This window comes from Oryx dammah, unplaced genomic scaffold (genome assembly GCF_014754425.2).
Source record: "Oryx dammah isolate SB20612 unplaced genomic scaffold, SCBI_Odam_1.1 HiC_scaffold_7, whole genome shotgun sequence".
NCBI lineage: Eukaryota > Metazoa > Chordata > Mammalia > Artiodactyla > Bovidae > Oryx > Oryx dammah.
In genome coordinates, this window is record NW_024070191.1 from 24,326,021 (window position 1) to 24,343,023 (window position 17,003).

Here is a 17,003-nt window from a genome sequence, read left to right on the forward strand (position 1 = left end):
TAAGAATGTTGCTTTATTGGGAGTTGTTTGATAGTCTACCCTCAGGTATGACAGTCCAAATAAGACATTAAGAAATGCCACAGTGTGCCAAAATATATGTTTATTTTGTGTCAAGCCAGAACTTTTCTATATTTGCTGTGGTATAAATAATTGTGGTTAGAGATAGAGGGTGTATATTTTATTTTGCCTTTGGGGGAACCACTTTGAGTGTTGATCTTTTGAAATGATTTACTTGAATGTAAGGATGGAGGGAACAAGAGCAAGAAGTATTTTAGTGGGTCTCCTGAAATGAAACCCTGGTGTCTTGGTGTTCTTGCAGAGTTGTGTTTGCATGTTGATGGGATTAGGACAAGGTCATCTGTCATTGGAGGAAAGTATTTAGGACAGTTGCATAGATGCCCCCATTAGAAGTCACATAAAGGAAAGAAAGCTTGAGTTACAGTTCTGGTGTGATCTTGACTTGTACTTGTGTAGAATGATATGGCAGAAATTAAATGCTTGACTTTAGAATTAGGTATGAATTCTCTTTTACCACAATTTAATTGCATTGAGCCTCAATTTCTCATTTGTAAGGCGGGCATCAGACCTGCTGCACTGGGTTGTTATGGGAAGTTCACTGAAATAATAAAGCAGGTAGAGCCTCAGCAAGTACTTGTTTCCTTCCGTGCTCTTTCTCCCTTGGGTGGCAGCATAAGATGTCCTCAGAGATCATTTTTGTATTCTGACCATCAGTAGAACCTTAATGAGAGATATGTGGCTCTTTGTTGCCATCACTGTGAACTCATTTATGTCTTTTGTTTCAGATTCATTGTAATTGTGTAAACCTGAATTATGATTTGATAAGCCATGAATTTTTTTTTAATTGCAATTTTGGTCTTTTAACTTAGCAGAGATATTGCAGATAGGATAATGGAAAATCATTGTAACTTAAACCTTTCCCCACAAATAATTCAATAGCAGTTGTATGAAGTTCTAGTGATTTGCTGTAACTGAGTAAAATGTCTGTGAAAGCTTGACAGTTGTAAAGAAGTGTGAACAAGTGTTCACACTTGTTTTCATCTATAAACAGTCTAACACCCACTCCATTTAAAAAAACAGAATTAGAAGTGTTTTAAATGAGCATTATCATTTAAAAAAATGATAATTTTTAAAGGCAAATTAATTATGAGGAAGTAGTTCTTCAAGCTATTGGAGGGCATCATAATTGGCTGTTTCTGAAAATTGCAACCCCCTAGGAATGAGAGAAGGGAAAGAGCAAAGGAAAAACTTGAATAAAAGAAAAAGGCATTCTTTTCTTCCTGAACGTGGGTTAAAGGAGCTAAGGTGGGAGAAGTGTGACTGAGTACTGTCATTAAGAGTTTCACTCATAGGATAATTTATTGAATCTAATACAAAATAAGTAGCATTAAAAAATTATTTGTTTTATTTCCCAAAGATTGAAAACTTAACAGTTATGTTCTTTTCCTCCTTCAGATTGAAAGTACAACAGTGTATTGAAGTTCTAGTCTTTTGAATTCTTAGAGACATAGGAAAATAATAAAGTTGTGATATTATTGAAGAAACTGAAATTCAAAGCAGAATCAGAATATTACAACATTAGCTTAACCCTATGTTCTTTGTGGGAAATATTTTAAAACGTTTTACTTTAAACCTTGTGTCTAGTAGCACTAAAACTGAATTGGTCTTAATATTTTATACTAATGAGCAGTTTACCTGGAAATACTAGTAAGTCCTTGAGGCCTTACTCGGCCCTTGACAATTTAGGGATGGATTCAGAAAACCATGTATCTGAAACTTGACTTAGAGACAGATTGGAAAGCAGCTCTTGCATGTGGTTGCTGTCCCTAGAACTGTAAGACTTCTGTCATCCTGTATTAAACTTGAGGGCTTCCCAGGTGGCGCAGTGGTAAAGAATCCACCTGCCAATGCAGGCAGGACACACAGGTTCAGTCCCTGGCAGTCTGCGGTTTAGGGGGTCTCAAAGAGTCGGACACAACTGAGCACCCATGTTATAAACTTCTTTGGTCAGACTAAAATGTCTGCTTTGTCCCTTAATTAGTATTTTATCTAGCTGAGTCTAGTCAAGTGTTAGAAAAAGTAATCTCCTAAGTACAAGCAAGCAGAACACAGTACTTGGGCACAGATTCATCGTTCCCAGGGCTGTTACCAGTTTGCCTTTATTTTAATCAACTGGTATTTTTTTTTTTAGCACCTTCTGTGTTTGCGGTTCTGTTTTTGAAAGCAGATGAAAAGCTGATTGAAGGGACAGGGTTTTTATTGGGTTCCTATTATGTGCTAAGAACCAAGTTAGGTTTATATATATATATATGTATTGATATCATAATTGAGCCTATATATATAAGGTTTATAATTGAGACTATATATAAGGTTTATATATAGTCTCCATTATGACAGCAATCCTTGGTGAAAGGTAGTGTTTTATGAAAGAGGAAATTGAACTCGACAGAGGTGAAATCATTTGCCTCAGGCCAGACAGTTGCTAAGTAGAGAGCAGTCTTCTCAAACCCACATTTGTCTGACTCCTAGACAGGACTTTCTTTTAGACTTGATTCCCTAGGGTTTCCAGGTAGAAAGGAGATATGCTTTGTCATAATCACTCTTATATTTATTCTACTATCTGCTTTATCTTAAAATAAATTGTGGTTTGTGTAAGAAGATAAGACTGATTTCCCACATGTATTGGGGCCTGCCTTAACTTCTTATTGCAAAAAGGATATAATTGAATTGGATATTAAAATCTGCTGTATACACATACAGAATAATACCTCAGTTACTCCAGATGTAACAGGCTTCTTCAAAACTTCTTGGTTTTTTCTATTTATAGGAAGACTGGGTTATAGGAGCAAAATTTAATTGGATGATTCTTTTATTAAAACATTTCATGCCAAAATTTTATCCTAAAGAACTACTCTCTTACGTAAATTTGGTAAAATTTTATTTTCTGGAATTAGTTTCCTAATGTCTTTTAAAAATTCTTATATGCACATGTGGACTATATGTTAGTTCCTGTTCTAAGAGCACCTCAAATATTTATTTTGTCCTCCTAGTAGCTCCATGAGTAGATACTGTTACTCTCTCCTGATTTACAGATGAGGAAATGGAGGCACAGAGAGGTGACGTTGCTTCCAGGGGTCCTAGAACTAGGAGATGGTGGACCTGGGATTCTATCCTGTTCAGTCTGATTCCAGAGGACCACTCTGAACTGTGATGATTTGCCACTAGAAAGTGAAGCAGCCTTAGGAGAGAATTTGATTTTTTGAACTTAATTTTACCTCAGTGAACTATTTGCGTTTATGTGCCTCATTAAATAGGAACCTATTTTTAATCCATTTGTTCTTGTGTACTTGACCAGGAAAAAATAAGAATGCACTTTTTTTCTAAGTTCAAAGGCACATAAAGGCAGATAGTTCCTTGAGGTAAAATTAGGTAATATATCACAGATATGTTGACAGAATTCTGAATTTTTGGTGACTTTTATATCAAAGGCAAAGACAGAAGGTGGTATGGTTAAAAATCTGGACTTTTATACAATAGAAAATTACTTCTTGACAGTTTTACTTAAGACTTATTCTCCAGTCTCAGCATTATCACAGTTTCTAAATTAATATATTTATTTTATATTGGTCTTGTTAATTTAATGCTACTGCCATATTTAATGTTATTCAGTTGATAAGAACTACCTGATTTTTATTTCTCCATTAGTTACAAATTAATTACTTAAGCAGCAACTTTAAGAGAAGTATTGTTTTGGTGAATATACTTGCACAGTGTGCACAAAGATCTTTTTTGTCTGAGGAGAAATATCTCTCTCATTTCCCTCTCATTATAAACATAATATACATTTGTAATAATTGGGGCTTCCCAGGTGGTACTAGTGGTAAAGAACCCTCTGGCCACGGCAGGAGATGTGAGAGACACAGGTTTGACCCCTGGGTCAGGAAGATCCCCTGGAGGAGGGAATGGCACCCCACTCCAGTATTCTTGCCTGGAGAATCCCATGGACAGAGGAGCCTGGTGGGCTACAGTCCATAGCGTCACGAAGAGTTGGACATGACTGAAGTGACTTAGCATGGCATGGCATTTGTAATCAACATTAAAATACTGTAGAAATATGTAAAATAAAAACATTTTTGTAAGCCTACTCATTTACCATGTATTCTATATAATACTTTAAAATTAAGATCTCTTTTTGCTGTAGATGCCTATTGAGATCTGCCCAAGTACTCTAGAACTATGCCTCTTACTCTATCATCATTGTTTTTATTGCCTCTTCCTCTTCACTGGAAAAACTTTTGAAGTCCAGAACAGGATTTTGAGGCATGCTGGAGCAAATTCTCTCCCATGAGAATTTGGAATTAAGATTCAGATAGCATATGTATTATCTGTATCTGAGGGTAATGGCGGCAGGAGCTGAGAGACAGGGATTGGCAGCAACAGGATAAATTTGGGGTCATGTTTCTGCCTTTGGTTTTGATGAGATACCTCTCTTCTTTAATAAATTTTCATGTTGTTTAAGCCAGTTAAAGTAGTTTTTATCCCTTGTAATAAATAAAACTGCTTTATCAATATAAAGTCAGTACCCAAAAAGATATTTTCATAGGTCACAGCATCTTAAAATTAGAAGAATCCTTAGAAATCACTTTTATATTTACCATTACTTTTTAAAAAGTTATTTATGAGTCAGTATTTTACTAATTTATTATTAAGTTATTAAACCACAAAAGTCTTCCTTCAAATGAAATCTAATGCAGTAATCCAGTATGTAAAAGTGTGGAGAGGAGAGAAGCAAAGACCTTCATGTATCCCACCTCATACAAGTGCAGGTGTGTAAGGGGATTGGCTGTGGGCCCATAAGACCCTCAGGAGCAGTGGTTTCAGCCAGGAATAGTTTTGCCCATTGAGGAGATATTAGCAATGTTTAGAGGTGGTTTTGGTTGTCACAGCGGGGGAATGCTGTTGACATCTAGCGGGTAGAGGTCAGGGGTGCTGTTAAACGTCTTGCAGTGCCCAGGGCTACACCCTGTTGTTCATGTTGCATGACAGTCCAGGGCCAAAGCCAGAGCCTGACTGATCTGATTAGAAAAGATGCCACAAGCCACTTTTAGATAGTTTGTTGCATACATAGATTGTGAAAAGAAGAATAATCGAAGTGTGCCAGCTCCTTGTGGTCCTTGTACCATGCGCTGCAAAAGATGACACTGAGAGAAAAGGGCCAAATGACGGCAGCAGGCACTGTGGGATGCTCTGTTGCTGAAGAGTCAGCAGAAGGGGAGAGGAAGAGCGCTCCTACCCTACCTCATCAGTTACTTCAGTTTACAGTTGAAATGGTAGATTCACATATCTAAGGTGTTCAAAACAGATTAAACATTTTCCAGTAGTTGGATCATGCTTCAGTTTTAATATTTAATTAAAATGAAATATAATCAATAATTCAGATCATCAGTCTCACTAGCCACATTTCAAAGACTCAATACTTGTATTTGGTGAATGGCTACTATACTGGATGCTGTAACTCTAGGACACTGGAAAATTACTAATCATCTTAATTTATGGCTAACCAGACCAAACTCAGAGAAGGCGATGGCACCCCACTCCAGTACTCTTGCCTGGAAAATCCCATGGACGGAGGAGCCTGGTGGGCTGCAGTCCATGGGGTCTCGAAGAGTCAGACACAACTGAGCGACTTCCCTTTCACTTTTCACTTCCATGCATTGGAGAAGGAAATGGCAACCCACTCCAGTGTTCTTGCCTGGAAAATCCCAGGGACAGGGCAGCCTGGTGGGCTGCCGTCTATGGGGTCGCACAGAGTCGGACACGACTGAAGCGACTTAGCAGCAGCAGGAGACCAAACTAAGACCACGCAATCATGACTTCAGAACTTTCCTCCAGTCTGCTTGGTTCTCTGTACATTATACTAGAATGTGCTCAGTTGCTCAGTGATGTCTGACTCTTTGTGACCCCATGGGCTATAATCTTCCAGGTTCCTCTGTCCATGGAGTTCTCCAGGCAAGAATACTGGAGTGAGTTGCCATTTCCTTCTACAGTATGCTAGAATCAGTTCAGTTCAGTTCAGTCGCTCAGTCGTGTCCAACTCTTTGCAACCCCATGAATCGCAGCACACTAGGCCTCCCTGTCCATCACCAACTCCCGGGGTTCACTCAGACTCAGATCCATCGAGTCAGTGATGCCATCTAGCCATCTCATCCTCTGTCATCCCCTTCTCCTCCTTCCCCCAATCCCTCCCAGCATCAGAGTCTTTTCCAGTGAGTCAACTCTTCGCATGAAGTGGCCAAAGTACTGGAGTTTCAGCTTTAACATCATTCCTTCCAAGGAAATCCCAGGGCTGATCTCCTTCAGAATGGACTGGTTGGATCTCCTTGCAGTCCAAGGGACTCTGAAGAGTCTTCTCCAACACCACAGTTCAAAAGCATCAATTCTTCGGCACTCAGCCTTCTTCACAGTCCAACTCTCACATCCATACATGACCACTGGAAAAACCATAGCCTTGACTAGACAGACCTTAGTCGGCAAAGTAATGTCTCTGCTTTTGAATATGCTATCTAGGTTGGTCATAACTTTTCTTCCAAGGAGTAAGCGTCTTTTAATTTCATGGCTGCAGTCACCATCTGCAATGATTTTGGAGCCCCCAAAAATAAAGTCTGACATTGTTTCTACTGTTTCCCCATCTATTTCCCATGAAGTGATGGGACCAGATGCCATGATCTTCGTTTTCTGAATGTTGAGCTTTAAGCCAACTTTTTCACTCTCCTCTTTCACTTTCATCAAGAGGCTTTGTAGTTCCTCTTCACTTTCTGCCATAAGGGTGGTATCATCTGCATATCTGAGGTTATTGATACTTCTCCCGGCAATCTTGATTCCAGCTTGTGTTTCTTCCAGTCCAGCGTTTCTCATCATGTACTCTGCAGATAAGTTAAATAAGCAGGGTGACAATATACAGCCTTGACGTACTCCTTTTCCTTTTTGGAACCAGTCTGTTGTTCCATGTCCAGTTCTAACTGTTTCTTCCTGACCTGCATACAGATTTCTCAAGAGGCAGGTCAGGTGGTCTGGTATTCCCATCTCTGTCAGAATTTTCCACAGTTTATTGTGATCCACACAGTCAAAGGCTTTGGCAATACCTGCTCTTAAATCTCATTTTAGAAGAGCTTTGTTAGTAAGGTCAATTTAAGCCAGGCATTATATTTGAGGTTCTCAGAGGTTTCTCCAAAGGATATTAATTAAGATGAAAGAAGCTTATTTCACTCATTGAATGTCACTGCTCGTTCAGTGAGAAGATAGCCACTGAGCATCACACACACAAAAAAAAATCAACATGAGTCTCGTTTATGTTGAAACTTACTGATTAGCATGAGTATGTTGACAGGAAATTGAACTGATCACTCTCTGAGTCCCAAATCTAATGTGCTATTTAGAACCAGTATCACCAATGAATGTTAAAATTTGAAGAATTTAAATGTTGAGTTTTTTTGGAGGTAAGAACTCTGCTGGGAAAAGATGGATCTTAAGAATTGAAGGGAATTCTAAAAAGAAATATAAAGAGGAAATATTTTTAAAATGAAAATTTTGCAAATGAAAATAAATATTCATATCAAAGGAAAAGTTTTCTTGGATTTGGCTAATCAGACCTTATATATCTTGCTTCCACAGTAGTTTTGTAGAAAAACTTTGAATGTATTTAAAGCTATTAACATTTATTTTAAAATAATTTACTTACATTAAATTTGTCCTGAGAATAGGAATATGGTGTTTTTATATATATGTAGAAACAGATTTATAATTAAATCATTGCTTAACATTTGCTATATAGTATAACATATACTATAGTTGGGTTTCCTAGGTAGTGCAGTGGTAAAGGATCTGCTTGCTAATACAGGAAACACAAAGGACACAGGTTCAATCCCTGGGTTGGAAAGATCCCCTGGAGAAGGGAATGGCAACCCATTCCAGTATTCTTGCCTGGAGAAGGTTATGGACAGATGAGCCTGGTGGACTACAGTCCATGGGGTCGCAAAGAGTCAGACACAGCTGAGCCACTGAGCACATGCTTTAGTTAGGGTAGTTTTGCAAATTGTTGATTTTACCTCTGATGTGTTGTACTGTTACTCTGTTAACGTATTGACTTGTCTTGAATTATCAGCTGTTTTTTATAGTAGTTATTCCTAATTTATATGTTTAATATTTTTTTCTGTATCATTGACTTTATCCTGTTTGAGCTTCTTGAATCTGTAAATACCTGTAAATTGCTCTTTTTATTTTTAATGTCTTATTAGTTACGGGAAGCTCTTAGATATTATTTCTTCAAATATGTATGTGTTTCTTTTTCTTTTAAGACTGGTTACAACTTATTAGACATTCTCACTCCATCCTTTGCCCATGATAATTTCTCCTTGTAGCATTCTTAGAAGTATCTATTGATATATTTTCGAGGTCAGTAAGTTTCTCTTCAGGTGTTTCTAATCTGTGGTAGACCCCTCTTTGAGCTTTTAAAAAAATCAACTTTATTGAATTCTAACATAAAATTAGTTTGATATAATGAAATAAAATGCATCCATTTTAAGTATGTCTATTGATGAGTTTTGGTAAATGTATAGGCCCATGTAATCACTACTATAATTTTGTAGAACATTTTTATCACTGTAAAAAGTTCTCTGGTATCTATTTGCAGTCAGTTTTCTCTTCCCCCTCTACCATCCCTAGGGAACAATTGATCTGTTTTCTGTCACAGTAGATTAACTTTCTGTTCTAGAAATAGGTTCTTTGCTGAGTATGTTTTAGAGATTTCATCCCTCCAGTGTGTTGTTGTTGCTTAGTCCCGAAGTCATATCCAACTCTTCGTGACCCCATGGACTGTAGCACTCCAGGCTTTGCTGTCCTTCACCATCTCCCAGAGTTTGCTCAGACTCACATCCAATGAGTCAGTGATGCCATCCAACCATCTCATCCTCTGTTGCCCTCTTCTCCTCCTGTCCTCATTCTTTCCCACCATTAGGGTCTTTTCCAGTGAGTTGGCTTTTCCCATGTGGCCAAAGTTTTGGAGCTTCAGATTCAGTCCTTCCAATGAATATTCAGGGTTAATTTCCTTTAGGATTGCCTGGTTTGATCTCCTTGCTGTCCAAGGAACTCTCAAGAGTCCTCTAGCACCACAGTTCGAAAGCATCAATTCTTTGGTACTTAGCCTTCTTTATGGTCCAACTCTCACATCTGTACATGACTACTGGAAAAACCATAGCTTTGACTATACAGGCCTTTGTTGGCAAAGTGTAAGTCAATAGTTTATTTCTTTTAATTGCTAAGTAGAGTTTTTTTGTATGTATATGCTAAAATTTGCTTATCCTTTCACCTGTTGATGAATATTGAGATGTTTTTCACTTTGTTGCTGTTCTAAATAAACATGCAGTATTCGTGTGCAAGTCTTTTGTATGGCCATATTTCTTTTCCTCTTGGATAAAAAAAGTAGGATGTTAGCATGTAACAGTAGTGTATATTCACCTTTGTAAGCAGTTGCCAAATTGATTCCCAAGTAGTTACGTACCACTTTATATGCCCACCAGTAATGTATAAGCGTTCCAGTCTAGTATATTCTCACTAATGCTTAATACCGTCAATAATGAAAGATGGATTACCGCCCATCTTTTACTTTTGCAGTTTCCTTTGGAATGATGATGTAGAGCATCTTTTCTCATCCTGGCAGTTTGTGTATCTTTTTGTCTTATGCATTGAAGATTACAGCTGATTAAAATTTGGTTCCGTAGTATTTTGCTTTAGAATTTAAAAATTTTTATTTGCTGAAAAATCTAATAACCTTAATGCTTTGTGTGATTTAATTTTAGAAACTCAGTCAAATGAGTATCTCTGTACTCTTAAGAAAGTAAGATGATATTGAAATATTTGTAAAACATTTCAACATAAACATAGCTTCTTTTAAAATTAAATATCTGTTCATTGTGAAGAATAGTTTTAGATCCTTAATGTAGCTCTAAAATTGACATAACAAGGAATTTGCCATAGTTAATAGGTGAATTTCTGCCATTAACAGTGAAAACCATACAAAATGGTTTTTCATAATTTACGTAAAAGCCTTGCTGCATTTTTAGCTTGGAAAATTCACATTGCTTCTATTTCTTCCGTCTTCTTAAGTCAGTTATTAATGCCTGTACTTAAATATAATTTACCATTATAGCATTTCATTTTTTTTTTTGGAATTTGATGAGACTTTTTTACATATATATAAAAATATTTCTTTTTGTTTAGAAGAATTAAAATCATTTGAATACTTAAATTTAATAGTTTTGAGGAATTAAATGAGTCCATTTCTATCTCTGTTTCATTGGTCACCGGCTGAAAGCATGCTCTCTGAATCTGGTATTTTACGGTAGTTGAACATTTGTCCCAGAAATAGGAAAATCACATGTCCTTCTTGCCATAGCTCTTTTGAGAATGTCATTTTGAATATTGGAATCTTACCTTAGTTTTAACTCTCTGTTCTTATGTATGCTAGCTGCTATATTTTCTCCACTCTTCTAATTTCCAAAGGAGATAAATGAATTTGAGATGTATAGCCTAGTCATTTGGGATTTGAGGTTTATAATGCCCTAATTGGTTAAAGATATTGTAAAGAGATTTTGAATGTCTCCAGTAGTCTCAGATTTACATACTGAATATCATTCAGATCTTCGTTTTCTGTTTTTCCTTCAAACCTTATTTTGTATATTGATTGTGTATTTGGGGGACTTTCTTCAGACATATGTGCTACTTTTGAAGAAGAATCTATTACAAAATGAATTTCTTATTGTATTATTTATCTATAGTCATATTTTATTATTCCTTTTGGTAGCACGGAACTTTGAAAGCAAATTTTGAAGCCTTTAGCATTGAGAGTCCTGCTTGTCACCACTTCAAGTACAGACTGACATTCTTGATCACCACTTCAAGTACAGACTGACATTCTTGAAAGGCATGGTTGTTATCTTTGCCCTATGTATGTGCTGTTCTTCTGGTATTAGAAAATAGTGCCACACAAATCTTCATGGAGAATAGCATGAAACAGAAATTTGACTTGAGCAACTGCTCGAAAAAGTCGACTTTTTTGTATGTACCCTACAACTTTCATTGATTTATAGTCTCAACTTTTAGTTTTGTTTTAGTTAGTGTTTAGATAGTGTTAGGATAAATAAATCTTTCTTTTTTCTTTGACTTAAAGCAAGGGAGAAAAAAGGTTTATTTGAGGCAATTTTTTAAAAGATTTTAGATATTAATGCTTAGACTGTAAATCTAAAAGCTTCATCAGGGATTTGATACCATTCTGAACAAAGAAAGTTCGTCCCTCGTTAGTGTCCAACTCTTTGCAACCCCTTGGACTGTAACCCCCCAGGCTCCTCTGCCCATGGAATTCTCCAGGCAAGAATACTTGCTGCTGCTGCTGCTAAGTCGCTTCAGTCGCTCTGTGCGACCCCATAGACGGCAGCCCACCAGGCTCCCCCATCCCTGGGATTCTCCAGGCAAGAACTCTGGAGTGGAAAAAAAAAAAAAAGAACTCTGGAGTGGGTTGCCATTTCCTTCTCCAGTGCATGAAAGTGAAAAGTGAAAGTGAAGTTGCTCAGTCGTGTCTGACTCTTTGCGACCCCATGGACTGCAGCCCACCAGGCTCCTCCATCCATGGGATTTTCCAGGCAAGAGTACTGGAGTGGGGTGCCATTTACTTGAGTGGGTAGCTATTCCCTTCTCTTGGGAATCTTCCCTAACCTAGGGATCGAACCTGAGTCTTCTGCATTGCAGGTGGATTCTTTACTGTCTGAGCCACCAGGGAAGCCGGTGGCAATCATCTGTGGTGGCTCGGATGGTAAAGAATCTGTCTGCAGTGCGGGAGACCTGGGTTTGATCCCTGGGTTTGATCCCTGGGTTGGGAAGATCCCCTGGAGGAGGGCATGGCAACCCACTCCAGTATTCTTGCCTGGAGAATCCCATGGACAGAGGAGCCATGGTGGGGTCACATGGAGTCCATCGGGTCACAAAAAGTCAGACACGACTGAGTGACTAAGGACAGCACAGTCCAACTCCTTCACTTTGTAGACCTGATAATTGTCTAAGTTGTGCTTCTCAAACTGTGGTTAGGGACCAGTTTTTTTTTTTCCCTCAATGAATGGCAGGCCAATAATTTTGTAAACTACAATAAAGAGAAAGTACTGGAAAAAGTAATTTTTACATGACATACACAGTTTTAAATGCTTCTTACTTTTTGTGGTTATCTCAATGTCGATTACGGAGAATTCTGGGACTAGAACAGTCCATAGACCGCACTTGGTCTATCCCTGCTCACACTTTATCTGTTACTGCCCAAGGTCAAGGTTGGCAAACTGTGACTATGGGCCATGCTCAACCCTTGTTTTTGATATGTCCTTTAAGCTAAGAATTGTTTTTATATTTTAAGTGCTTTCTTAAAATTCACCATAATAGTAAATTTTCTTATACATGAAAATTATACAAAATTCAAATTTTAATGAAGTTTTATTGAAACAGAGCCACACACATCCTATAAGTATTGTCTGTGACTGCTTTTCCTCTTTAATGATGGAGTTGAGGCAAGGCTGAGTAGTTGGGACAGAGACCATATTATCTATAAAGCCTAATATATTTTCTCTCTGGGCCTTTACAGAAAAAGTTAAAATCTGAAGGTTTGGCTCTAGGACACAACATAGAATTAGTAGTTAGTGCTAGAGTTGAGAGTACAAATAAATTTTAAAATGTGTTTTAAACATTATTATTAGCTGATATGTATTATCAGTCTCTGTGCTTAGTACTTTTGCTGCCATTTCTGTTCTCATTTAATCTCCTCAGTGCTGTCTTTTTCTAAAAACTTAGGTAAGTTTAGATCTTTTCTGTTCCAGTTATAGATACCTTTATTGCTCCTAAAGCTCTTAACTCTGCTCGGTATTGTGAGTTTTTTTACCCATATCTGGTCAATTTAAATGGTTTGATATTTGAATTTTGTTATCAGCATCTGGCTTGGAAAATCCACCTTCTTCCCTGTTGCTACATAACTCTGCGGTGTTATTTCTGTGTGTTCAAGTCCAGTGAATGAAATGCATATGACTCAAAAATGTTAAGAAAACAGATATTTCTAGTGAAAAGATTAATCCTTTAAAAATGAGCTAAAACAAAACAGCAGTTAAACTGTAAGGGCAGATTTCTGTTGCAGATAGCAAAGATACAACTGCTGAAGTTGAGGCTTTAGGTGACTTTTGGAGGATCAATAAGGCTTTCAGTGTTTTGCCTCTGCCACTCATTAAACTGCAAAGTCAAAGCTCCCATCATATTATCGTCAAGGCTTTTTAAACTAACATATTTCTTTACTTCTTGTTTAAAGCAGGTTCTTAAGTTCTCAACGTATGCAATTAAAAAAAAAACAACTGAGCTTTTCATGGTAGCTGTTATTTCTTTGTTTTCCTACCCTTTGCATGTGATCACTTAACAAGTAAAGATAGAGCAATAACTGTCATCTTTACATTTGATACATGAGCCTACTTCATGGTATAGACCCATTATAAGCCAAATCTTCATGTTGGGATTTCTTCTTGGAATAAAAAATTACCTAGTTGCAGTGAAAGCTTATTCATTATGTGAGGAAAGAATAACTGCAGTTTGATATTATGATGTTTGATATTATGGTACTTGCTATTTTGTGCTACTTAGCTCTTGTCACTTTATAAACATATGGAAATGAATTATGTTCATTGCTTACAATCAAGAATGAAATATTATAGACAGTCTTGACAAAATCTCACTGCATCTTTTCAAGCCATGGCTAGTTGTTATTACCCCAAATCTCAAAGTACCCAAGGTTTAGTGCAAGAGATGCTGGTGTACATTGTCCTAGCAGCTGCCTCCCAAATCTAGATAAGGCTGTTCCTTTGTACCTTATAATAAAGCCATTGACTAAGTGGCTTGTGCATTAAAGGGAGAGGAAAAGCCTTATAAACAGCAGGATTTATTACTTAGTAATATATGAGGATTGTGTTCCCAATATTCCAAAAGATTGTATGTACTTTAGCATAAGACTATTAATGAATGAAAATCTGGGACACATAACAGTCATTATATAATGTCTTTAACCATTTATTTGAATTGAATATTTCTGCTTTGTTTTAAATTTATCCTATAGAATGTTGGTAAATGGTAACAACTCCTGTTCTCTCCAGGCGTACACAAAATCTTGTGTTAAATTTGAACTGTTAGAATAACTTGTGATTGAACATCCCTATACACACACACACCAGATGTATTTGAAATCTTTTGAATTAATAATTAAACAGTGTTCTTTCTTTTGGAAGCCTACACTTCTCAAAATTCTCTGTAGCTACTTTTTACCCATAATAGCATGTGTAACATTCATTCCTCAGCATATATTATATTATTCGATGATATATATTATCATCGAATTACTGATTCTAAAAATAAATTTTTGATGGCCAGAATTATTGTGGAAGGCAGTTGTTTTCTGCAGCTTGGCTGCAGGGAACCGGAGTTGCATGCATTGCTGTGTCTGGTAAACTTCCTGGAAGCCAGCCAGTGTGTTCTAGTGAGTTGCCACATATGTAAGCGGTGAGCACTAAAAGGCTTACCCAGTATTACAACCATTCTGAGGCGAGGAAGCGGTGGGAAGTTCAGCAGTGAAGCAGCGGCAGCAACAGCAGCCACAGTGGTAGGAAAGACAGGGCAGGCTCACCGTGAGCAGATTTCCCAGCGTGAGGCAGCAAGCACACAGCTCCCCATCCTGCCTCCCGAAGGAGGCAAACCCAAACTGTCTGTGGCAAGATTTCTCTAGTTTCATGTTTATGATGTTCAGTCACGTGATAATACTGTACCACAAGTTGCCAACTTCGCTGTACTCTAGAGAGGAGCCTTTGCTGCAGTGCTTTTTTTCCTCCTCTCTTGCTTTTTCTTCCTTTGCTTTTTTTTCTTGAAAGAGAAAATCGTGCAATGTATGTTTATGCCTACACCATGCCGAGGCGACACTTACCAGTAAATAATCTTTGTATCCCCGAGGTAAGATACTGTTTCTGCTTTCCCTGCACAGTGCTGCTGCAGCACGGAGCTGATCCAAACATTCGGAACACCGATGGGAAGTCAGCCCTGGACCTGGCAGATCCTTCAGCCAAAGCCGTCCTCACAGGTAAGGAGACAGAGCTGCCCAATTATCCTATCTATTAGCTATTAGATCTATCAGCTTGCTTGTATAAAACCCTTATGCTCTGAATTTTCTTTATTTTTTCCTACTCATAAAAGGTCAAGAAATATATCCCATTACCTCTACTTTATTATTGATTTGTTATGTTAACTGTTAACCATAATTGCTATACTGTCACAGCAGAAGCAATAGGATTGCTTATTCTGCTTAGAATGTCTGAGAATTACAGCATGAAATGAAAACATAATTATTCATATTTTACACTTTCTTTTTTTATGGTTTAGATCCTCATTTCCTGTACTTCATCTTCTCAGTTAAATCTTGTGGAGACCTTCACTATGGAGCAAGCAAGGGCTTTTGTGGTACTTTATAAAAGTAGTTTTGATCAGAAAGACAACCTGCTGCCTCATTGCTTAGGTCAATAATTAAATAAAATATGGTGCTGCTCCTCCCTTGCCACTCTATTTATATTTTTTATCATTATCTGCTCCCCATGATAACTAAGTAAGTACTTTTTAACTGAGGCCATGCATTGCCTTTTTACTTCCGATAATACAAATTTGGGCTTAAGTATTGGTTTTATTAAGGCCGATGTCAAGAAGAGCAAAGAAGGAATACTGGAATAGAAAGGCTCTCAGTAACAACATAGGAAATAATGCTTTGAGTGATGTGATATTGAGCAACCATTTTCATTGATCTTCATTCGCAAAATGCTGCGTTGGGTCTATTTTTGTTTTTATTCTTAGCATCTGAGTTCTGCTGCCTTTGCCTTTTACTTAACTGACCTTTGTAATTTGGAGCCTCTTAGTCACTGCAGTGCTAACAGTATTGTTTCAGGTTGCACGAAAGTAAATGACTTTTAGCTTCCTTTTAAATTTGTCCAAACTTGAGAAAAATAAATCTTGTATTCACTTTTAAATTTAGAGTCCATTTTTAACAAAGTCCCTGACATGAATGAAAAATATCTATATACAGAAAGGTTTAAAATTATGTGGACTTTTGCTTAATTACTCTGCATAGAAAGACAACTTCCCTCAGTGTTAAAATTAATACAATCTCTGCTAAATCTGAGTTATCTGATTTATCTAAATTAATAAAAGGTTAATTAGGTGATTTGGTTGCTGAATCAAGATAACATACACGAGAGGGATGAAGCTATTTTAAACCAGAGTAGATACGGAAAATTTTAAATGTAATTATGAAGTTTTAAATAATGAAATGAAAGTCCCTAGCCTCAGGTCTGCTGTTTAGGTCCCACAGCCTTTCAGTTTTTCCATTTAACAAAGCCCTGGGCAACAGTTGCAGCCTTGAAGTGGTCTCTGACCAAAGGAGAAATACGATTCACAGCAAGAGAGGGATGTTCTAAAAGCTGACCAAGACTGTCTGTGCCTCTGTGTCCTCGCTCTGACCTTTGCTTCTCTCCAGCCCTCAGCACCTTGTCCATGGTCTAGATTTGTTCATTTGTGCATTTACTGCAGCACTGCTTAGATCCACTTTCACTTTTTTTTAAAGACAAAGTTTGAATATGTTATTAACAACAAGAAACAATCTTCTAATTGGAAATGAATTTCATGGGAGATTATGTTGCCTGTTGTTAGTTTGGGAAAGAAATTTGGCAGAATAACTCATAGACCCCAAAGATTTCCTGGAGGGCCAATACTATGTCTGTTAAACTTCACTTGAAAAGCATCTAGCCTGTATTTTGCTTAGTAGGAAAGTATTAAATTCTTCTTGGTTGTAATACTGAGCTCATTAATTGTTTTTTTCAAGAATATGC

The 17,003-nt window shown here is 37.3% G+C and overlaps 1 protein-coding gene across 1 annotated transcript in view; it reads left to right on the forward strand.

Moving 5' to 3' along the window:
• TNKS (tankyrase) overlaps positions 1 to 17,003 on the forward strand; it is a 156,018-nt gene that overhangs the window by 26,117 nt on the left and 112,898 nt on the right. The window contains exon 3 of the mRNA XM_040242882.1: positions 15,116 to 15,211. Coding sequence (XP_040098816.1) covers positions 15,116 to 15,211 — 96 coding nt within the window. The remainder of the gene's footprint in view (positions 1 to 15,115; positions 15,212 to 17,003) is intronic.